The 24,686-nt window shown below is 40.8% G+C and overlaps 1 protein-coding gene across 1 annotated transcript in view; it reads left to right on the top strand.

Moving 5' to 3' along the window:
* LOC109630503 (serine/threonine-protein kinase 32C) overlaps positions 1 to 24,686 on the top strand; it is an 82,330-nt gene that overhangs the window by 40,501 nt on the left and 17,143 nt on the right. Inside the window, exons 3-4 of the mRNA XM_069538718.1 lie at positions 10,963 to 11,114; positions 19,438 to 19,611. Of these exons, the coding sequence (XP_069394819.1) occupies positions 10,963 to 11,114; positions 19,438 to 19,611 (326 nt within the window). The remainder of the gene's footprint in view (positions 1 to 10,962; positions 11,115 to 19,437; positions 19,612 to 24,686) is intronic.

Here is a 24,686-nt window from a genome sequence, read left to right as displayed (position 1 = left end):
GACGAAATTAGAAAGTTGAGTGATAATTTGTGGGAACTGCAAATACTCTTAATAACTTATTAGTGACAGCCATAGACTGTAAATAAAGATAAACGACACATCTCCACTTCCTCCTACTTTGCAGAAATTAAGCCAAAATATCTCTGAGACAAACGCTGCCATCTCATATATGGAGCCGGAGTGTCGTGGCAGCAAGGCCTCTGCGATACATGAATCAATTAACTAATTCAAACCATACTCATCAGAAACATGAAACCTTGAACAAACAACAGATAAAGGCAGAAACCAATTCGTGACATGTAATTACATTATTTTTGGTTCATGTCCCATCCACTAACATGGAGGCTGCAGATTTTATAACCTATACTGCAGCCAGCCACCAGTTGGGGATCAAGCCACTTTGGCTTCACTTTTGGGGAGCATTGATAACTTTGTGGTTGACCTGTATTTACTCTAACTAATGATAGAAACTGGACATTTACATTAAAAGCTTAAAAACTGAGCAGGTGGCATTAGGTCAGTAGCTCCTGTACTGCTCCTGTTTTGCAGCAGTATCCATTACAGCATCACCGTTAGCCTTTCAGTTGGCTGCATGCAATCTGCACTTTTAACTGCGTGATCTCTGATGATCCGTTGAATATGAAATGCTGAATTATTAATAAGTACTGTTGCCTTTTTAATGGATTACTGCTGCTTCTAAATTGGAGTTTACAAGTAGCTGCGCTCCCATCACAAGCTATAGAAGACCTGGCAGTGTTATTCTGTAATTGCTGCTCATATTGCCTCATTAGGGGTCCTCAAAAGTTTTTTAGAACATATGGGTGAATAACTGCCGTGGCTTTATTTAGAACGGTGGATGTTTTTTAATGTGTTGTTCAATAGCAGGAACGTGTCTCTGTGGCTGCCAGGCGCCCCTGGCTGACCCTATGGAAATTAACTCCAGGAAACAGCCCACTGAGCTGCTCGTTATTAGTGCCTTTCTTAGCACAGATTAAATAATGATTGTGCTGAAAAACGAAAACAAAAAAACAAGTTCGTTTCACGCTTCAGAGCTCAAAACTATTAAAATGGTGCATGCTGTTGTGATGCAAAGCAGGGGGGTTCCATGGGCTACTGACTTTGAGGATGAGAAAGACAGGAGCTGTCATGTGTTGCGTTCCTTCACGTGCATCATCCTTTGAATTCCTCCACATCAAATGACTGCGCCTCCAACAATGGCTAGTGAGGATTCGATAGGTCCTGCTTTACATTTACTCTGTGTTTGTGTGTGTGTGTGTGTGTGTGTGTGTGTGTGTGATGTCTGACCACCTCTAAAAGGATCTCTGCAGGAGAGATAAGCAGGTGCTATGTGCAGCTGGTGGTCACAGATTACAGCCAGCATTGTGACACCATCTCACCCTGGGCCAGAGCTGTCATCCTGCCCGCTGCTCGAAGATGTGGATGCTGGAGCCAAGTGTAAAAACCTGGGACAAAGCCCATATAAATGACCTTTTTCTTCCTCGATCGTATTTGCTCATTAGCTGCAATGCAATTCAAGTCCTCTGTTGCATGAGACTCCAGCCAGTCTGACGGCTAAAGTGTTAAATTCTTTGTCTCCTGGACTGGAAAAGTGATTTTTTTGTTCCTCGCAGGCTGTATGTAAATAGTCAGAACACTGGTTTACATTCAGTTTCACACAAAGCTCCATTTGAATTCAAGTGGTTATAAACAAGTGAATATCAGCGAAACAAACAGGAAATATTTACCACCAAGAAGGTTATGTTTTCAAAGGCACTGTTAGTTTGTAGGATCCCACGAAAACTGCTCGATGGATAACCACGAACCAGGTGGAGGGATGCAGTCTGCGTCAGGGAAGAACCTGTTAGATTTTGGTGTTGATCTAGATCAAGGGGTGGATCCAGGCATTTTTGTTTAACATTGTGAAATAGGGCACTTTTTAACATTGGTGTGAATTTCTCAGAGAATAATTCATGTCTTCATGGAAAACCAAGCCTCAATGACCGTGAATTTTAATGTGGTTTCATAAGGAGACTGTGCTCTACTGTCATTCCAGTTTAGATTTTTCTTAAGTGCCAGAAAAAAGGAAAGACAAACACAATGAAAGTTTTGTAACTTCAGTCTGTACTGTAAACTGTTAATATACATCTCGTCCAGTACACAAACAATTAAAAGTGACATTTTTATGTAGAACTGTTTGAGGAGGACTCACTGATGACTCTAAACAGGGAAGTTTAGAACGCACTCTGCACACTAGTGTGTCCAAAGCGTCAATGATCTTATTCCTCTGTACCAATGAACTCTACTCACACCAGTAAGTCACACTGTTTACAATTGATCCCACATTTGCTATCCTGAATAATCCTCTCTTTACAACCAAATCGAAGACTGAAGAAAAATTGAAACAGCAGATCTGAATGATTCATGAGGAGACATTAACAAACATGTTCTACAGATTTCTACCATTAAAGTTGTGGCTGGCATCAGCACCTTTTGCCCTTTTCTTCTGCAGTGGTTTAATGGCACCCAACTGTTCACCTAAAAAAATACAATACAAATAATATAAATCCTGATTTGATATCCACTTATTTAGTTTATTTCGAAGCCAGGTATTTAAGTGCTTGAAGTTGTCCAGTGGCCAGCACCCTGAGTTCCATTAGTTGGATGTCTCATGTTGGCTCGAACTGTAAAATCCAGAGCCTGCTCTGGTGAACGTGCCCAGCTTGTTAGCCAGCTCTCTTCCCAGATGCACCGGCAGCCAGTCAGCAGAGAAATTTGGCACCATACTCGGCCCTCTAGCTTCCACCCCCGCCTGCTCGAAAAAAACAAAATGACCTTTATCTCTGGCAAATATTCCGAGGCAATTGGAATAGCAGGTGCTGCTAAATTAGAATTGAGGAATGAAAAGCTCACCAGCGATGTCATAGTAATAGGATGGATCGTGCTGACCATTAGCATTTTGGAGATAATGTTACAGAATTAATTAGGGACACTTTAGTGTCCATTATTGCTTGTTGAGAATTGCTCTCTCAGAAACCATGGCTTGGTCGATGCCTCAGTCTTCAGTTACAGCGATAGAAAGAATCTTCCATCTCAGTCTTGGTGAAAATGTCTCCATTCATATGCAAATTCATTGCAAAACATTCTGCCTCTCACCTCTCACCTCAAAACTGTTACTTTTTTTCCTGCTGGTACAAAACTAGTCTAATGCATTGAATTGCTAATATGCTCTATGAATATATGAATAAATCCTTTTTAAAAGTCATCATTTCAGTCCCCTGACCGGCCCCTGGGGACTCCAGATAAGACGGGGCCGGTGGGGAATGACTGACAGTCTGATGTGTGATTGGTTGAGAAACTGTGGGTTTTACATTCTGCACATCTGCTGCAATCATGAGAGTCTCTGTTAAAAAGAAACTCTATTAATAGTTGTGTATGATACAAAAGTAGAATTGCATCTGAACACATGAATATGAAAACTATTGAAAACTACAGAGGTGAACCTGACAAATTAGAACACACAAGGGAGGATCACAGGTATTTTACCAGCCAGTGGAAATAATTCACAACAACAATGGGATATTTCATTGTAAAAATTCACCTGTTTGCTGACTGCTGCTTTGAAATCAGTTTTGATAAAAGGCTTAAGCTGCCTTCCTCATCTCTTTCTCTGCCTCTGGCTGCTCTTTTTTGAGTTACTGCATCAATGGACAACTAGGGATGCACCAGTTCTTTTTGGTCCTGAACAATATTCCTTCATGTGAATTGCTCAAGAAATAACAAGAGATATTGATAAAACAAAGTCAGACATATACAACAGCTGGGCCACACTGGCTGTGCAAGTTGCGCGTAATGGCTGCTCCGCAGATCCGTTGCTTCTCACAGGCGTCAGTTTTTCAAGCAGGGAGTGTGTCTGCTGCGATTCTGCAGCGGAGCGGCTACACAGGTTTTCTGATATGACTGCTATGTTCCCTCTAATAAAAGAACAGCTATACACAAAATGTTTGTGACATTCAACAGATAAACGTTGGAACTGTGGGGAAAGATAATTTTTCTCTTTCTATTCTGCTGTGACCTGTTCGTGGTGCACAGAGAAAATAGATGAGACCTCGATGCTCTAGAAGAGCAGTGTGACTCATGCACCTGCATTGAATGTTGAGTCTACAGGAAGCTCCTATCTGGATAGATGTTCAGTCTTAAAGGTACTACCAACAGATACAGATGTTTAAATAAATAAATTATAACAATGCCTATAATGATTCAAGTTGACAGTGAAGGTATGATGGATCTGTGCATGATTTATTGTATGTATTATGTTGGACAATTTTCTGCAAAGCAAATTGCCTCTTGGGACATTTAAGTGACTCTACTCTACACTACTCTGTACTCTATGACTAATTATGCACCAGCAGCTTCGTCTAAAATCAATATTCAAAATTTAAAGGAATTCCATTTTGAGTGTAAGTTCTGCTTTTAGCAAAGTGTAGGAGTCTAATGGCACATGGAAGATGCATGGCAGAAAGTAGTATGAGCACATACACCAAAATGTAGAATGACATTAAATTGAATAAAAATGATTGGCCCGATTCATACCAGCTTTTTACTTTATTATCTGACTTTTATCAGATTTCAGTATCAGAATGATACATTTTAATGTGCATGTATTAAGTAAATCCTTAATGACCACATTAACCAGTAAGTGTTATGACCTCAGACACGAATGCTGGTGGACTCAAATGCACGACTCGAATGCTGGCAGTGAATATAACAAAGGTTCATTTTTTAAGTCAAAAAAGGTGCATCAACAAAAGGCACTCTCATGGAGGATCAAAAAGTAACAAAATAAAACACTTGCAAAACTATGAATCAAACAACAGATCATAAACATGAAGAAGCACACAAACTTGGCTGCGAAACTCTCTCAACTCTCACAGACAGAACGAGACGAACTGGCTCAGGACAAAGAGAGACGAGGACTATTTATACATGAGGAAGGGGAAAACAGGTGAAACCAATCAGGGGCGGGGAAAACGATCACCAAGGCGGGAAAATCACACAAAGAGAGGAAGTCAGGGTCTGAAACGAGAGGGAAAAGGTGAGTAGAAAATAAAACAGGAAGTGCACGACGAGACTAGACATGAGTGAAGTTTTACTTAACACAGAGTGCTCAAAACACACAAGACTAAACATGAACTAAACTCAGGCATGACATAACTTAAAACATAATTGACGAGACGTAACAGTAAGTCTTTTACCTACATGCTAAACAACAAACTTTGAACTCCAAGGTATCAAATGCTCCATGATCAATTCAATAACATTCAGTCTTGCAAACGTGAGCAGAATTACCTTAATGTAAAAAATAAATAACTTAAAACTCTTAGATTTTCACTGGATAAAGCCCTGCCAATCATTGACTGTCAGTTTCAAATAAACATTTAGATCAATCGCAAACCTCCACGTAAGGAATGAGAACAAATTTACAAAGAAAGAAGAAGAAAGGTGCGGAGGCCCTCTCTCAACTTAATCTTCAAAGGATATGCTGACTGTAGAGAAGACGACTTGTTGAATTGGATCCTCGCAGGCTCTCTCACAACAGTGATTTTAAGAAGCAGCAGCAGCAGCAGCATGAACAACGATACGACTGGTAGTAATTATTTTCATCTGGTCCAGAGAGTTGCACCAACATAAAATGGGTCAAGGGTCAGCAGATTGAAAGGTAATAGCCACCGCACTGTGCACATTCCTGCATCTGAATGAAGCCAGAGGAGAAATGCAAAGGATAAGAAATCTCAAAGATGGAGCCTGGTGAATACTGAGCCCATGCATACATCCATATGCTTTACATTATTACCAACAGTTTCTAAAGTGTAACAGTAGATATTAGGTTCTTTTCATGTCATTGGTCTCAGTGTGTGATGGCTTGCAGCTTACTCAGAATAAATAAATCAGCCTAGTGAACATTTCTCTCTTTTTTAAGTTGCATTACGCTCATGCAGTAATGGAGCTGTGAGCAGGGACCATTTTTTAAATCACTACTCGGTGGTGCTTTCAACTTAACAGATTGCATCTCTTGGAAAATTGTGTTCTGTATCAATAATAGAAAATAAATGTTATGTCCACTGAGCGCTGGACTGTGAGCACAGTTCTAGTTTACAGTTTGTTGTGATTGTGATATCACTCATGGGCCTCACACAGGAACTTCTACCTTAAGTTAGTTCCCAGACACGATACCTATTTCTCACTTGAACAGGATTAGGTGTTAGGTGTTTAGATGTTACATGAGCTGCTGTCAGACATGCACTGAACTCTAGATAAACACATTTCTTAATCAGAGGCTACATCCATACCACTATGTTTTCATATGAAAATGCATTGACTCTGCAATGATACGCCTGGAATCACACCATTCTGGAGGTTTAGACGGTATAACAGGGAGGTCTGATGCTGCATTCTAGCCAGAAACAAATGTTTGGAAGCAATGAAGGAGACAGTCATAACCGCTTAGTTAATTTGTATGTAGTATGTATGCTCAATTCTAAGTGTTGTTGACCATGTTGTCTTTGCAAACACCTGTTGTGCAGGTGTGCGTGAGCTGTCACTTGATATGCATTTTCAGATGTGCATTAAAACTGAGGGGAAGACAAAATCACTGAGGCTCCGGACAATTTCTGCAATTTTTTCCTGACAGTCCCCGAGAAAAAGCTCTGGATAAAGTCCAAGTTAGCTCATGTGAGAATAAGTGAAAAAGACACAAAATACCTCCGAGAATAGAATATCTCAGATTGACTAGAGTACGTCAGAGAATCGGTCAACCAGACATGTCAAGACAAGCTTTATGTGATAAGGGCCAAAGACAGATGACCTCCACAGCGGAATTCATACATTACCACCTGCCTCCTGCAGGCTGTGTCCCTGCGTCGCCTAAACACTGCGAAAAATGTTCGGTCGTTATGAATGTGTCGACAGGAGAATCTTCTACATTTAAAGGTAAACTCCAGACCTCGTTGTCTGGACATTTTCCGGAGTTCATTGCTGAAAATGGCTATGTAGTCTCATGGTTTCTGTGTGGAGGAGCCTGTCAACCTTTAGCATGGTCTCCCCATGCATCTCAGTGCTTTCTTTGTCAGTAGAGCCTCTCAGAATCAACCAACTCTTCTTTTCTATGTGCCTGTGGAAAAGAGGAGTATTTGTCTTAATTGTAAAAGATGGATGAATGTGCAATTCAGTCTATCTAGTTTACCTTCCAGCACAGTGCAGATGGTACAGACTGACCTGGCTGAGAGCAAACAGAAACTGGGTCTGAATTCAGCCCAACGAGGGAGATGGGAAAAGGGAGGGCCTGGAGCTGTGTGTTATCAGGCTGAGGGCGGAAAAAAAATGTAGAAGGAAATGTGGTTTAGATGAACTGATAGGGACACTTGGAAGTCCAGTGGCAGGATTTGTGAATATTTTCTGCTGATATTTAATATCATTAATTGAAAAAAAGAAGGAGAGGTCAATTAAACCGACTCGTGGACACTCTGTTAGTTTAATCTGACACTTGATGGAGGAGGAGGAATAGGTTTGATGCATTTTAGCTGCGATGAGCTACTGAAAGTGACAGAAGTCAGGGAAATCTGAGCTTGGAGGAGATCCAGTTGGAGGAAAGTGGAGAGACAGCCAAGTCAGACCTGGCACCCATGAGCTCCATGCTTGAGGGGAAACCAGGAGAACAGGGGCGGACTTAACAAATATTCAGCCTGAGATTTTGACTCCATCACAGATCGCTCCTGTTCAAGCAAACCAGAATGCTATTTTTTGATGTAACAGGCACGACTAAGGAGAAATTTGTCTTCTATGGTCATCTGTGAGGTAACAGAAATAGAATTTCCCTGGTGTGTGGATCAATTACTGTATCTTATATTTAAATTTGGGACTGACCAACAAGTAGATTATCTCAGAGTTTTCTCTGAGTTTTCAAAATAAACTAGGAATACACCAGTCATAGCAGTCATATCATATAATATAATACTATTCCTGTCCTGTGTGATTGTATTTCTGTACAATCAGATAATTGTTTCTATTTTTATTCTATTTTGTATGATAACAATATATATTGTGTACACACCCATTTCTACGTTTTTAGAACAGGTTCATTTTACTGTGTTTTTTGCATCCGAGTTGTTGGAGCAGTTTGGGATCAATTTGAACACATAAATTAGTTTTCTTCTGTTTAATGTGTGGGCCCAGTGTTGCTATAGCATATCAAACTGGACATCTGACATCCTGAATTAGAGTTGGAAGCAATCGGGATAATTTCACAGCTCCTTGATTAGAAGATGAAATTCTCCTTGTTGCTGACGGCTTCCCAGGATTGGATGGACCCAATGTTTTCTTTTTTTAAGAAGTGAGAGGACCACGAAATCATCCTCATTGCTCGACTCCATCTTATCTCCTAATGTGAATTTTTGGTACAAATAGAAAAATAAAAGCATCTGACTCAATGTGCATGACTATTTTTTAACGGATGGTGGATTTAAAAAAAAAAATTAAGTGGATTCTGAGAAATGTCCTGGTGCTTCCGACTGCTGTCTCTGTTTGTATTGGTACAGGTGAATAGATAGTGTTTCACTAGAAAATGTCCATTTTAAAACCTGCCAATAACCTGAAAAAATGATGCAGGTAATTTGAATATAGAAAAGAAATTCATTTCTGGTGAATTCGTTTTAAGATGGTATCAGCAAGTATACACTACCATGCACGGCTGCACAAACACCATATGCCTTGAATCAAGTTGGTATTTTCTCTCTCTTTTGTGATACTTAAAGACTGAACAAATGAGGAAATGACTCAGTGAGATGTTTTTTGTGGTGCATCAGGGCCAGAATGTGGTGTAGAGCAGCCATTTGTCTCGCCCAGACTATAATGAGGAGACCTATGTCTTGGTAGACAACTCCATCCTGCTTGAGTCATCTGTCTACAACTGAAAATTACCTTGCTGGTGGTGAAGTGCTACACTCAGGACAAAGTTGGAGACTTTGAAAGGCTAAAACAGCTGCTCACATTTTGTTCCTGATGCACTTTGCATTATGGTGAGAATCGCCTGTCCTTCTTTGAGGGATTCGCATTCACTGTGTTTACGTGCACACAAGAAGCCAGGATACAGGCAGAAATCAAGTTAAGGAGGAAAATCAGAGACTGCACTTACATGCAGGTGGTCAGTAATCGGATTGTACCTCGACCCCCACTAAGTGTATTACATGGATGAGGAGCAATGTTTCCTGCTTCACTGCTGCTACAGTGATTTTTGTCTTGCACTCTTACCAGAGTTCCCCTTTCTCCAAAGGTAGTCAGGTTTCTTTTGCACATAATATTGGACAAATCAAGTTTAAGAAATGAGTTTTTCTAGACAAGACGCCAGATGAACTCCATGACTTCTCCCCAAAAGTAAAGGCAAAGCATCTCAATCTCCACCGAGTGGCTGGCTGCAGGATAGGTTCTAACCCTGCCTCCTCCATGGTAGTGGATGGGACATGAACTAAAACTTTAAGTCAAAACACATGTTGAATAATTTGTTTTTTCATTCTTATCACACTAATTTATGTTAATGTATTTTTTTTTTTGGTTTTAATAAGATATTTGAGTTTTAATAAGATTGGATGAGAACATGAATTGATGGGACCTCGCAACTACAGCTCCATCCCTTGATTGCCTCTCTGCAGACTCCAGTAACTTCACTTCAGGATAGTGGGAAGAAGTGGAGAGGCTTCAACCATCTTCATATTAGTATATGTCCACACTATGTTATCATGATTAAAAATGCACAAGTATTTACTCTAAAAGTAACACACTGAAAGAAAAAAAAAGACTAAGTGAAGACAGAGGCGCAACTTTAAGAATTGAATACAATGTTTGTCTTCAGGATCCATGATCTGTTTAATGACTGTGGTCGGACACTAATGTTACTGTAATGACTCTGACCTCTGGAGTCAAATCCCGCCTCTGATCTTTTGCAGTCACTTCCTGACAAAACCACGAACCTATGATGAATAAGTAACGAGGTGATTTGTTGGGAAGTGGTCTCTGCCACAAACTTCTGTTTGGAAATGAAGTTCATTAGAGCTGCTCAGCGTCACAGCTTGTCATTCTTCGGTGTAGGTCACAACAATCACATTCATCAAGAGCTAAAAAGATTCTCAGTGCTATTTTGAAAACAGTATTTGCATGGCGGCCAGGCACATTTGTGAAGCTGTGACCTAGAAACGTTAGCATTGATGTAATTTTTTTTCACATCTCTGAGTTCAGACCTGGAATCATCCGTCCTGAGTGATCTTATCATAAATGGTCAACTAAGTACAGGTGTGAACACACTCTGATCGGATAGCGGTCTGATCACCAGACCACATTCAGAGGTGGTTTTTAACAGTGTGAACGCAAATCCATCCTGGGCCACATATGAAGGACGTCCTTCTCAGCTGACGTCCTCTGACCTGCTGCAGTTTCACTATGAATCAAGCATATTTATTTTCTTCTTGTCCATTTGTTTGTAACCACCGCCACAATATCAACATTAATCACCACATATAGATCGGTACTTTCAATAAATTGGTAAAATCTATATTCACATCAGCACAAGAGTAATTCAGACTCTCCTGACTACCTCTCTTTCGCTCGCTCGTGCCGACTCAAAACAACATTGTTTGGTCCAAACTAACACAAATGACATACATGTTCATTTGCAGTGAGACCTGATTACAAGCGATCACAGGAGACACATTCAACTTAACACTATACACTTTGATCAGTTCTGTCAGAACAGATGTTAAAAACAGGTTTGAAAAGGGTCATAGATCATCATCAGTACATGTGTTTTTATAAATTCACGTTCAGATTAAAAATACAAACTGCCTGAATACATGTTTATCTCATACTAATGTGCTTACATTTGTTTCTCTCTCCCCTTTCTGCTCTTTCCTGCTGCAGGTATGCATTGTGCAAAAGAGGGACACGGAGAAGATGTACGCCATGAAATACATGAACAAGCAGCAGTGCATAGAGAGAGATGAGGTCCGAAACGTCTTTAGAGAGCTTGAGATCCTACAGGAAATTGAACATGTTTTTTTAGTAAATCTCTGGTGACTATTCCACGTTTTTACACTTTATATGTGCTCGGCTCTGCCTGTGTCTCTCATCTGCTTTGCCTTGTCTCTTTGTTTTGTGTGTTTACCCGAAGTGATCCTTAATAGTGCATGCACTCTAAGAACTGCTGCAGCCCCTAAAATAGATGTGCTCTTTAGATATTACGTCCCCAGTGTTGCATGAACTTCATATTCTGCATTTGTTCACTTAGTGGGAAGAAAGTCTTACTTTCATTAAGGTTTGAAACAAGTCTTCCTCCAGAAACCAACAGCTATTAGCTTAAGAAAGCATTTGCACAGGAGAGATATTTTTGGGATATTAATTTTGACTCTGAGCCCATGAAGCACACATTTGATAATTACTGTGGTTTGAAATGACCTTACTCTTCCCTTGAGTCTGATATGTGGGTGAATGGAGGCTGCTTTCATTATTCAACGCTCATCTCCGAGTGGGACACATTTCTAAATGTAATTGGGGACCTGGCACGGCATTCACGGCATATTACACAAAGCACTTTACTCCTCTGTAATTGGTAGAATGATAGTGCACGTGCCTATCTTCTCTAAGCGATCGCTGCCAGAATATTAAGCTTTTCACCCATTCCACGATATAGATCGATTATGTGACGGCAGTGAGTAGATGATTCACAACAAAGTCATGTCCTGGGCTCGTTCCCTCTTCAAGTTGTGAATGATTTAAGTTGAATCTACAAGTTTTTTTTTTTTCCTGCCAGAGAAGCCACTCTAGAACAAACTGAGGGTATTTTAATGAGCGTACAGTAGCTGGCCTGTGTATTTTTTATAGAATAATTCCCTGCAGGAGTATATGGCTGCCAAAGCTTTTCTGTGTTCTAGTTTTCCTACTGCTTTGCTGTTCTCTCTCTATCTCTGACTCTGCATCCTGCACTGTTTCAAATGCCAATTAGAGACAAAGATGCTAAACTGTATTGTTGCATCTATGTGGGAATGAGTAGTTCCACACCTTCTACTTCAGCCTCAAAGAGAAGCTCCTAACAGGGCCCGGCCGTCTCAGTGTTTCCATTCTTCGTCCTATTCTCAGCAATTACCTTTAATCTGGATAATCCATATGCACTTGGATAGGACCATTATACCATATGTATAACGGTATATTACCCAACGTATGTATAGCTCTCAGGCTCATCTTCATGTACCAGAATAACAATGAGGAACGGAAATTCCATAAACATTAAATGGGCAGTTCCCACTAATTACAAAGCTTCTATTGATATCCAAGAATGCAGAGAGGTTGGTTTTATTTGCCAAGGATTTGAAATATCTACCTGCCTCATACAATGGATCTAATTACCTCAGCCAAGGAGGTTATGTTTTCATCTGCATTTGTTCTGCCTGGACTTAGGGGACTGCATCTATGAATAAGTGTAATTTGGTGCAGCTAGATTGAATTTAAGGGGATCACTTGCTTACATTATTGAAAAATGTAATCGAAAAAATTCAGTAACAGTTCATTTTGCATAGGGATCTAGTCATTTTTGTGCATAGAATCATAGCTAATACAATTTTTTTTAGCAATATTTTTCGCTACTTGGGCCCAAGTTTTGATATTTAAGATAAACCAACTCTTTAAAGAAGGAAAGTTGATTTCTTTAGAACAGTAAGTGGACTACATTTATATGGAGATGTTCAATTCTTATCAAACACTCAAAGCACTTTAAAGTCGCATTCACACATTCGCCCACCATTCATGTACTTCTGGCACAGCTGTCAGGGACAGGATCTTACCCAAGGACACTTCAGAATGCAGACTGGAGGAGCAGGGGATCGAACAACAGACCTTCTGGTTAGTGGACGACCCACTCTAACTCCTGAGCCACAGCTGCCCAGTATGTGTAGAGAAAATGCCAAATGTGTGAATTCTTGAGCTCCTGTTGTTTATATAAATCTAGCAAAAGTTATTGAGGAGTGTACTGTAGGAGGGAAAAATTGTCCTTATCCATCATTTCCTTTTTCCTGCTTGAACCTGACTGGCCCAATCGAAAAGCACAGGGAAGCTGTCAAATCTGCATAACGTACGAGGCATCATATGGTGCGTTCTCAATGAGCCGTTACCATCAGAATGTGTCGCAGAGAGAGAGACGGCACATAAAACCAGCTGTGTGATAGCGTCTGGATGCAGCTGGTACCACATGAGTCTGTTGGCATAACACACACACACTCACTGACCCTGCAGCTACATTGATGTTTCTGAAATTGTCCATGTAGAGCCACAAGAAAGAGTAATGAAAAGTGTTTTTTGATTTCGCTCTTGAATACTACTTTTGGTAGTGACGGAACTTGTGTGATTGGTTCCATCCTCATCAAATATCTGGATTCATATAGAACTGCTGTTATAAATCATCATCCTCTTGTGTTGTGTGAAGCTTTCTCTGCGAGAGATGAAGGAAATCAATTTATAGCTCAAGTCTATGGTGTGCTTTTTATTTCTGCCCCAGTTTACGCCGACACTTTACGAGCATCTGTGCGTGACAGCATTGTTATGTGTTGCACCTGTATGCATCGCATAAACTGTCTGCTTCATTTAGCTGCTGCTGGAGACGGATTCTCAGCCGGGCAGGTAATGAGACAGGACAGATGAGAATTCTGCTTCATCTCTCCATCTTCTTTCTTACTGTATAACAACTCATTGCCTAATTGGTTAACTACGTGGTTATGCTGTTTAACCAATTCCCTGTAGATCAGACAGTATCCCTAGACTTTTCAATCAGACCAAACTGGAGCGTTATTGCTTATGTGCAATACACCAGCTGGGATTTGTCGGAATTGCCTATTCTCAAAAGCAAACACAAAAAAAATGCAGTTCACAAGAATTGCCTGCTTTGATAGGGCTTCGTAGGAGTGTTTTATTGATACAGTGCCAGTAGGGAGCCAAAGAGACAGTCAGCCACAGTCAGAGAGAATGCAGGAAAACACACCAAATAGCTGTCAGAGGAAGTCAAGATTCCTGCAATCATCTTGAGGAGGGGGGGGCGAATCAAGTGGGAGAGGAGAGGTGCACGAGACAGCATAAAGGAAGTATTTGGCCTTGAATTGTTTTGTCAAAAAAAAAAATGTGCAGAGTAAGAGGATAGGTCTCCTTCACCTTTTACCTGCACACACACGCAAACGTACGCATACACACACACACACACAAAGACACAAACACGTTCTGTCTTGAAGCAGAAAGCAGTTTTGCTTTCACTGAGAAATCCTGAGTTGTGCTGTTCTTTTGAATGGCTCCGTCCGCAGCTTCAGAGGAAATTCATTAGGAAGCAACCTTGTGAAAGCCCACACTGAATCCCATCAGCCGGGAAAAGGCTGCTTTAAGCCGGTCGGATGTCAAGTTTTCAGCTCACAGCAATCGCTGCGACCATTCCCTTGCTGCACGGATATGATGTGTAGGAGTCCAGGCTACACTGAATGGATTACCTTGGAGGAGGAAAAATGAACTATCATTTGCTGCACACGGCAAATGCACACAAATCCTTGTACGGATTTGTGACACATGAGAAGACGCTGACTGCCTCTTTCCCTTGCATATTTTAAAAAAAAGCTAAGTGCTGGGGTTACCTCTCCCCATCCAGAGGCAGCGAATAACCAGTGCTAAGCGTTGAATTTGATCCCCTGTTTTATGGGGTATAGAACATCATTGTAAAGTGTTACATCACAACAAATCACTCTCCAACACAACTCTCCCTTAGGGCTCAGAGACATGGCAGTGAATCATGACCAAATGGACACAACCACTGTGCTGCTGAAAACAGAGTGGCAAGGGGCAGCCGGGATTGTGGGAACAACTGTCATCATAGAGTTGAAGCTTTAAGCACGGTCTCATCTTAAAGGATTTCAAACCAAAACAGGGGTGAGTCATCCGAGGAAGCGTTGTGCGGTGCGGCCCTCTTCCAGTCCATCCTTTCATCAGAGTCGGAAAGCAAAGCAAGCACAGTTGTGAGGATGGATGTGCCGCGTCCTGTTCAGCCTCCATTAGCAATATTGATTTCAGGCGGGATGGAACAAGGCCTTTGGAGACTGGAGCAAATTAGCCGCTACACCCCGAGTCAGCAGTTATAACAAGCCCTATGAGGGGGCTTAGCTTTAAATCATCCTCATAAAAGGCGAAATATGGGATCAGTCCCAAAAGACTCAGGAGTCTGTTTCTGTAATACAGCATCGAGCATCCACAGATTATTTTCCCCTGGACTTGCAGTCTTGAAGGGCTTTTAGTAAAACTGTCCCGTACACTACTTTTTAAAGAATAACTTTTTTGTAGGACAAGGTTTTCAATGTGCTTTTGGGGAAATCGGGAGGTGCTGTGTCTTACGGCGGACAGGAGAGGCAGCGTTCACTCAAACCATTGTTGCAGGAATCCTCAGCGGAGCAAGCAAGTGTCTTGTGATTGAGTCATGCAGCCAGCTCCTGCTAGCCCATCTCGATCATCAACTTTATGTAGGCCACTGAAACTTTGCAGAGCAACTCGAGCCAACAGAATCACAAACTCATGTTTCTCTCTCTCGCCTTTTCCTAAAAACTGTTCTCCTCTTCCGCTGTCCCTTTATTTTCCTCTCTCCTCCCTGCCTCCCCGGGCTCATTTGTCATTGTGGCCTGATTATTTCAGCCTGTTCCTTGTACTCCTTCCAGCCGGCTAACCTTCCTCTCGTATAGTCACTGTGACTGTCGCAGCCTTGTCCTGTCCTGGCCTTTCCACATGGCCTCCTCCTGGTCTTGGACAGTAACAGCTCTCCCCAGGCCCCCAGATTACTGCCAGGCACTCGTTCAGACTTGAGGGTCTGACCCGAGACTCCTTTGTGCTCATTATAAAGAGCGACATAATAAATTATATGAAGTGAAGCAGAGGGCACATTGAATGAGATTTGTGGTAAAACATTATTTTGACCCATTCCATTGTCCCAGTGATATAAACTCTCTCTGTACTAATCAATATTTTTATATGGCGACAATCGATGAAATGGCAGTTTGGAATGTGCAGGGCTTTGAGAAACTCACAGAAAGAAATTCACCCACTACAGCTTCTTTCAGATCTTTGTAAGTTTTGCACAGCTTTGCTGTTTTATTCAGTCTCAATGTATGTTTCCATACCCTTAGTTGCAAGACGATGAGTTTGGACATCCAGACCGGGCTCTATGTAAAGTTTCTACATAAATACATCCTTTGTTATTGAAAGTATTCTGGACATGCTGTCCTTTGAGGAGACCAGGGGTAGACCAAGCTGGATGGGTTGTCAAGTCAGACACTCTGGACATTCTCGAATTTTCCTGCCAGCTCCCACGAAAAACTGTGGAGTGAGCCCATGTGAGAATACACAGGAGATTATCCGGAGGATTCACAGTGAGTGAGTGGGCATATTGATGACGTTTATAACTATGGAGGTTTTTTCCTATCTTTATTCGAGCGCGTGGTCTTTCAGGTCGAGCGCATGACTTGTTGAATTTAGATTGTGTATTACTTTTCATCCAAACCCTGCCCTTGCACTAAAATAGCTCCTGTTTGTACTTAAATTGCTTCGCTTCTGTTCAAACTGTGTGCACTCAGATATATTGTTGCTTGCATGGATTTCCTGCTCTCCAGCTTCAGCCCTTCTCTGCACTCTGGCTGCTTTCTGTGTGCACGTGAATCGTCTGCTCTCAGATTTCTCCTCAGCTCTTTTTGAGTTACAACCTTGTCAAAATTCCCCAACCCATAGAATGCCAGGTGAGGTGTTGACCACTGGTCAACCAATGAAATGAACGATTTGCGGGCGGTTAATCTCTAACCGGGTTCATCCACTCCTGCTCTCCACCGTCCAAGGCTTTATTAGATGAACTTCCCCTGTCCTTTTAGTTCAGCGAGTCCTAGAGAAAGCAAGGGGAAGTCCATCTAATAAAGCTGTGAGATTCAAGAGCTTTTAGAGATATGGGCCAACTCCTGTGTTGATGTGCTGTAAACAAAAACACCTTGATTATTACCTGATTATCTTTCTGTTGTGAACTCGTCTGACCATAAAATCTCCTTTGCATTCTTCATATCAAAAGGGCAAACTCCAGACAATGTCTGAACCCCATCGTGGGGACGTTTTCCCGGAGTTCATGCTGAAAAGAGCTTAATACTTGTCACTTTTCATTTCCTTTCCCACTCCCAACAGAAAACACCTTCAATTGTTTTTTAGGACTGTCAAATTTGTGGACTTCACATCGTGTTTATTCAGAGTGAAGTGCTCTAAAATAAGTGGAGAGTAAAATTGTTTGGATCTCTTTTGTCCCATGCTTAGCGCGAGACTTCAAGGTGACAGGTCTTGTCAGCGCTGGAGTTTTCATATGCTCCAGTTGTCGGCCCGTATCTGACATCTCCTTGTCACCTCAATAAAGGTGGCCGGGGGGGGGGGGGGGGGGGTAGTGACAGCCAGAGCCGCTGCAGTCCTCCCCTTTTAAGAGCCCAGATATTTTGGTGTTGGATTGGGAAGTGTTCTGTGGAACGCCGAGATAGCAAGTGTGGCCTCAGAGGAAGCTCATCCGTCAACTGGGTCCCAGGAATCAGACTGTGACAATGAGGTGATAAAAAGGTGACAGCGAGGATTCCCTGCCAACAGCAAACAACAACCTGGGGCCGGCCATCTGCCGAGGCCACCATGTGTTTCAGTGTTGTGTCTGAGCTGTGAAGGGTCAGGACGGGTTGCTTCACTATATCTAATGGAGGTGGCTCTTCTGTCATTTTCTGTTGAGTGCAGTGTTGTGGTGGAGGCAGGGTGTGTAATGAGTAGGACGGAGAATTAGAGCCATGTTAAAGATCAAATAAAAATCTGGAGAATAAAGTTGTAATATTAAGAGAATTAAGTTGTAATTGAGATGGAACTGATCATTTTTATCAGAATAAAGTCATAGTATTACAAGAGTTAAGTCGTAATAATAAAGTATCACTTTCAGTCCCTCTGAATCCAAACCAACCAACGAGGTAGCCTAACATTATGACTTAATTCTCCTAAAATTACAACTTTATTTTCTTAAAATTAGGACATAATTGTTGTAATATTATTATTCTCAAAATCGCATCAGCCTAAAACTTAAAGAATTACTTTTTTAATAGATAGACACAGCTACACTTTGGTGTTAACATTGAAGTATTTTTCTTAATTAAATGGTGATGCTCTTAAGGAAACTACTTCATGTGTTTCTTTTGTGTTCATTGAGTCACGAGTGTGCTTTCAGCCCATCATTCATCCTATCACGTTAAAGGCGAGGTCCGTTCATCAACCAATCTACGCAGCATTTTAGCAGAAGCAGAAGACCCAACACTTCTACAAATGGGCTTTATTCTCTGTGGCAGAGCCACCAATCTGTGGATGAGATGGAATGATTTTCGCTCCGCAGCGAACACAGGCCCCATTTCTCACTTACAGAGAGAAAGGAAATTGCACCTAAAGAGGACCAATCAGAATGTCCCCCTGAGTGTTTAGGGCCAAGCGTGAGGATACAGAGAGAACCTGCAGCTATAAAAAGAAGCAATACCACCACAACATCAGAGCTTTGATGGGAGAGTAAAGAACTGGCTCAGCAGCAGCCACATGTAAACCACGTTAAATAGAGGAACTCATCAAGGCTAAGTTTGTTTCCCTCCTCTGCTGTAACATTGACATGGGGGGCCTATTAAGATATTATTCTGCATTAATTTCTTTTAGATGAAAAATTGGATTCTGTTGTACAAAAACAGTTTGTTTGCCCGTGTGGCTTAATGTTTTGTTCTGCGTCTGTGGAGTTGAGTGCTACAAATCCCCTCCCAGATCACTGAGAGGCTGTGTTTTAATTTGATGCGCATGATTTGTAAGCCTGATTGACAAAAAATGTTTAGCGGACCACGAGCAGCCTCCAGTTGAATCGCATTGAGCAGATTCAAGCTTTAATCTTAATTCACGTCCTCTTTTCTAGCATCCTTTAAATATGTTATCAAGATAACAATATTACAATTACAATACAGTGTTTATGTTCAGAGCCTGCCAGCAGCAGCAGCTGTACATCCACTTAAGTATGGATTGATGTACATAAACATGCATTATGCATCAAGGTTGCAGATTTTTTACAAGGCAGAGAAAAATGCATGAATATGGTGTTTTCCTATGGTCTATGGCATTCTACCATGTTCGTCCATGTGTGTCGTGTGATGTATTGTGTGCACTGCATGCATTAGCATACAAGCTGCCTCTGGACTATAATGTGTTGTTTGTGTGCTCAGTCTTTGCTTTTGTTTTGTAGTGTTTCCTTTCCACACTGGACAGTGACTTAGTGCTGTGTGTGTGCCCCCTCCCCATTGGTCCCAGGTACTCGTTTCAGGATGAGGAGGACATGTTCATGGTGGTGGACCTCCTGCTGGGAGGAGACCTGCGCTACCACCTGCAGCAGAGCGTTCAGTTCAGCGAGGACGCTGTCAAACTCTACCTCTGTGAGATGACACTGGCGCTGGACTACCTGCAGAGCCAGCACATCATCCATAGGTACAAATTCAGCCTTTTCTCCTTTTCTTTGTCATTTTTACTTGAATTGTGTAAAGAATGCATTTGCCTTAGGTACATTTATTTACTCATTTAATAATATGAATTAATTCATACAATGAATTGCATATTACCACAGGGAACATATCTTCAATAGGGAAATAACTGAGATAAATGATTGTGTCTGATTTGATGAAAAACAAAAACAAACTGGTGACTGTGTAGGAACACATCCAGATTTTCAATGATTAGCAGAAAGTGGGTTATTGAGGCAGTTTTCATGTCTGTCTTGGATTATGGAGATGTAATCTACAGATATGCTGCTGCCTCCATTCTTAAGCCCTTGGATTCTGCTCATCATGCCTCCCTCAGATTTATGATGGTTATACACTATTGCATAATTATTTACCACAGAATTATGGTGGTATAAACATATTTCAAAATTCAATATACTGGTATCCATTGGGTCATTTATTATATCAAGAATAACAAACCACTCATTTATGTAGCTTCTAATTATTTATATTTGGTCTATTTGTGTGTTTGTCTATTTGTGTGTGTGTGTGTGTGTGTAAACCGTAAAATTGTAATGACTTTTTAAATGAATCTTAAAGGTCCAGTGTGTAAGATTTAGGTGAAAGGGATCTATTGTCAGAATTAGAATATAACATAATTCTAGTGATATTTTCATGAATGTGCAATCCTCTAAATCGTACAAATTGTTGTTTTCGCCAGCCTAGAATGGGCCCTTTATATTTCACTACTTTATATCGGGAGCTGCTCTCTACAGAAGCTGCCATGTTATTGTACTGTACAATAAACTTAGATTTGAATGAGTATTTCTAAAATATGAAGAACAAGTTGATGCCATTTTGTAAAGCAGATATTAAAGCAGCGCTGGTTGATTTTGGGCAGCAGAAAATGCTCGACATTAACATATATCAGCCCTTTGATGATATTTTAGATTGAAGAATTCCTTTGTATCCTGTTTCTGTCCAACTGAGAAACATAAGTCTGATGGATCACTCTTCTTTTGCATTTGGCTGAAAAAAGGGTAAAACACAAGCTACGCATTGTCTCATTATACTTGCAGTAATTTGTCCAATATGAATAAATACACAAATTGAAAACCAGAAAATTCTTCACCATCAAACAGTGCATTGTAGCAAGAATTATATTAGTTGCCCTGTTTACATACTGAATAAAACAACCTCAACCCAATGTTTGATTAGATGTCTCATTTTCCTAGTAGTGATTATGGAATTTAGTTCTTATGGTTATTCAAGAATGTGAACTTTCAGTTTAAGAGAGAGACTAGATTTCACTTTCCACTTTTTTGGAATGCACTCAAATAGCCCCTGCTTGTGCTTATATTTGCTCATATTGTGCTCGACCTGTGCTTGCACTCAGATATTTTGTTCTCTTCGTGAAACATCTGCTCTTGGATTTCTCCTCTGGTCTAATTATTTGTACAACAAGTCTGTCAACATTTCCCAAGAATAGAATGCCAGGTGTAGGTGTGTTAGTTGAATTTGCCTTTTCACTCTATTGTGTAACTGTTTACTTTTGCTTCTTGATCCTGTTCCCATAAAGTACACAGGGAAAAAGAAACAAATCTTTCCAGGCAACAAAATACCTGAGTGCAGGCCAGCAATTCAACCTTCTAATCAGCAAATGAGCAAGACAAAGCATCAGTATCAGCATCAGCATCATTACAGTATTATTACATTTGGTTTCATCGAAAAGCCTCAGTTTTCAACTTTAACCACTGAAGTTTTCCTGCATTGAAATAACTGTGACGATCAGCTCAAGGTTGCTTCTGTATTCAGCTCCTGCAGCCTGCAGCAACATTATTGGTGATATATGAATGCAATGATTAACTCAAAACAACAAAATACATTTCAGCAAAGTCAAATATCTTTTCTGTGCAGAAACTTTAGCAAGTGCATTATCTCCTCTCTTTTCCAGAGGGGCGGAACTTTGTAATCTTTGTGCGAGCACACTTTGTTTATCAGAACCACAAAGTCACAATGTCTTTCTAACTTTGCTCTATATGCAGTTCTTACAGCTATAGTCATAATTCATGTGTCTATTTATAAATATATCCTTTTTATTCCCACCTTTATCATGTCCTGTCGACAAATCTCACCTGCTCTCGCTTTGACCTGACCGGTCAGGATCATACGCAATCAGCTGACACAACATTATTCTTCCAGAGGGATGCAAACAGAACTCCAAACTGTACCCTTTACTTTCTCTGTATCTGGCTTACTTCTATATCCATAAAATCATGGCCACTGTATTGGAAAGAATGATTTTGTTATCTCCTATTTTGAATTCTTAATTTTATTAATTATGCTGCTCTTATAATTAAGTAGATCTAAAAAAATAAGCAAAAGTTAGCAAATTGTCTTTTGGTATGAATTCAGTTTCTCGTCTAGTCTTGTTGTGGCCTGAAGTTATCGCCTTACTTAAGGCTTTTATTTATGCTACTTTACATATCTAAACATAGCCCTCATGTGTGTTCCCGTAATTGTTTCCATCCATCATCTGCAACCACGGTGTACTTGCTTTTTGTCCAAATATGCTGAGTGCAGCAGTAAGTGTCTGTGCAGTCCACTAAGTGAAAGAGCCGGATCCCTGCAGACTGCAGATTTAGTGCCACAGATGGCTAAAAAACTGTTTGAACCTTGTTCAAAACCTCCTTTGGGCTACATTTCATCCCTCAAACAACAGAGAGAGAGAGAGAGAGCGTTTGATTGTCGCTCTGCCAACTTGTGCGTCTGTGGAATGTGAATCATTCCTGTATTTTCTGATTTACCCTGCAAGAAATACAAAAAAAACCGGAATAAATCAGGACTACATAAATAAGCTTAGCTTTCAAACCTAATAACTAGTCAGACATTATAGGACATGAATACACATGCCTTTTTGCTAAGCTTGTTAAAGGACAAAATCTTGTTTATGTGTGTGTTCAACATAAAGCTGGGTCCAGGAGATGGTTAACTTAGCTTAGCATAAAGACTGAAAACAGGAAGAAACAGCTAGCCATGCTCAGTTCAGAGCTAAAGCAAAAAGGACAAGTGTAAAGATGACGAGTCCCATTTTTTGACACAGGATTATCTACCAACAATTTCTTCACAATTTTAGAGCAGTGTATTCAGAGCCTCTTGTGGTTGCCTAGCAACCAGAGGGTGATGCTCAGACATCAAGATTCACTGATAATTAATGTTGTTGTTCTTCTTATTAAATTTATTGTGCAAGTTCCAAAATGTTACACTGTTTCTTTAACTAAAAGCAAGATTGTAGCATTATTGCAGAACAAGTGTTTATCCATATAAAGGTTTGTGTGCTGCATAAAGATTCATGTATATAATAATTCTCATATAGGCTTCAGTATAGTATATAACTTTACAGATAAATAAGGTTAAACAAATGACTCACCCTTGTTTTACCACACAACAAGCAGCTATTGTCTATCTTTTTTTTCAATATGTTCATAATTTAGAGTTTAGTGATAGATAATTACTGTGTCTCTGCCTTTTTGTGTTTTTTCATCCTCTCCTTGACATCGACTGTTGAGCCTTTGACACAGTTGTGTGATGTAATCCCTGGGTATCCATGGTCATCCCCTTCTCTACAATTTAGTTCCACCCTGTAAGTTTTTGGCAGGAGAATACTATACAATTATTTTGTTGCACCAACTGAAGGAAGAAAGGTCTCTGGTCTCCTAGCAACAGTCAGCTGCCACCATGCCCAAGGAGGTAAAATTAGTCCTACGAGAAGAGTAAAGTGGAGTCCCTCTTCTTATCTTCTCTTCTCGTCTTCTCATCTCTTCTCATCTCTTCTCATCTCTTCTCTTCTACACTTAACATGTTAAAAGCTTTACTTGTGAGATCACCTCACACAGGAGGTTTGTTCCTGTACAAAATAAGAATTCACTTTACATGCTGTTTCATGTTGGATTAGTGTTTCCGTGCTCGCTGCAAAATGAATTAAACGTTAAGTGAATTTTGTACTTCAAACAGAATGGCACGGAGCTGTAGCTGGCAGTTGAATCAGGATTCCTCCTGTGAACATGTATGCATTTCCCTCCAGCCCTGTGCTGCCTGATCCGTCCTCCCCGCCACCTCCACCTCCACCACTTCCCTGCAAGAGTTTTGGCAGACAATATGAGCATCAGCTCAGCGTTGCAGAGCGGCAGCGAACACGTGTGTCTATGGGGTGTACCGATGCTCTCTGCGGACCCTGGGTATTCTCCACACCAGTGTGACGTGCAGCATAATTAAATAAGCTGTGTGCACTCCGTTAATTGCCTGTGGAGGGGCTGGGAAATGTTGAGATGTGTGTGCACGGGTGTGAGTGTGTACCTGAATATATGTTGCATGGATGCCCAGTGTAAAAGTGTGTGAAGACAAAGATAGAGCCTCCAGGGGGATTGGTGATGCTTGTGTTCTCATGTGCTCAGGCAACGTTTGAAATAGGGAATTAGTACTTTCTCCCCCTCTATCTTTCTCTCTCTCTCTCTCTCTCTCACACACACACACAAACAACATGTTGCTCCAACATGTTATTCACACATGCATCAGTCTACAAACACCTCCTACTGACTTTCACATCCATACAGTACACATCATATCCCTGTCTTCCCACAAACTATAATGGCTTGAGTCATTGTGTCCGACTTCACTAAGAATTACATAAATACAATTAGGTGTTTGAGTGTAACTTACAATAACAGCTTATTAGTACAGTATGATAATATAAGATTTTACTGTTTTCGTACTTTAAAAACTGTGATTACAGATTTTAAGCTTCTTGCTTTGACCTGTAGGCTCCTGCATGAACACAATGTTCGACTTAGAACATTCTTGTTGATTTCATGTCTGCACTGTTTTGTTTAGGCTCGTCTCCGGTTTGACGTGAGCGGGGCTCTGTTAAATAAAATATTGTGTCACACATCTCCAGACACCAAGACACAATAAATCTTAATCAAAGTTTAATGACAGTTGTGGGGATGTTACCTGAAGTCATCAGCCAAGTCTGATCTCAGGCAGATAAACAGTTTTTTTAAGTTT

The sequence above is a fragment of the Paralichthys olivaceus genome, chromosome 14 (genome assembly GCF_024713975.1).
Source record: "Paralichthys olivaceus isolate ysfri-2021 chromosome 14, ASM2471397v2, whole genome shotgun sequence".
NCBI lineage: Eukaryota > Metazoa > Chordata > Actinopteri > Pleuronectiformes > Paralichthyidae > Paralichthys > Paralichthys olivaceus.
This window is presented reverse-complemented; position numbering and strand designations above follow the sequence as displayed.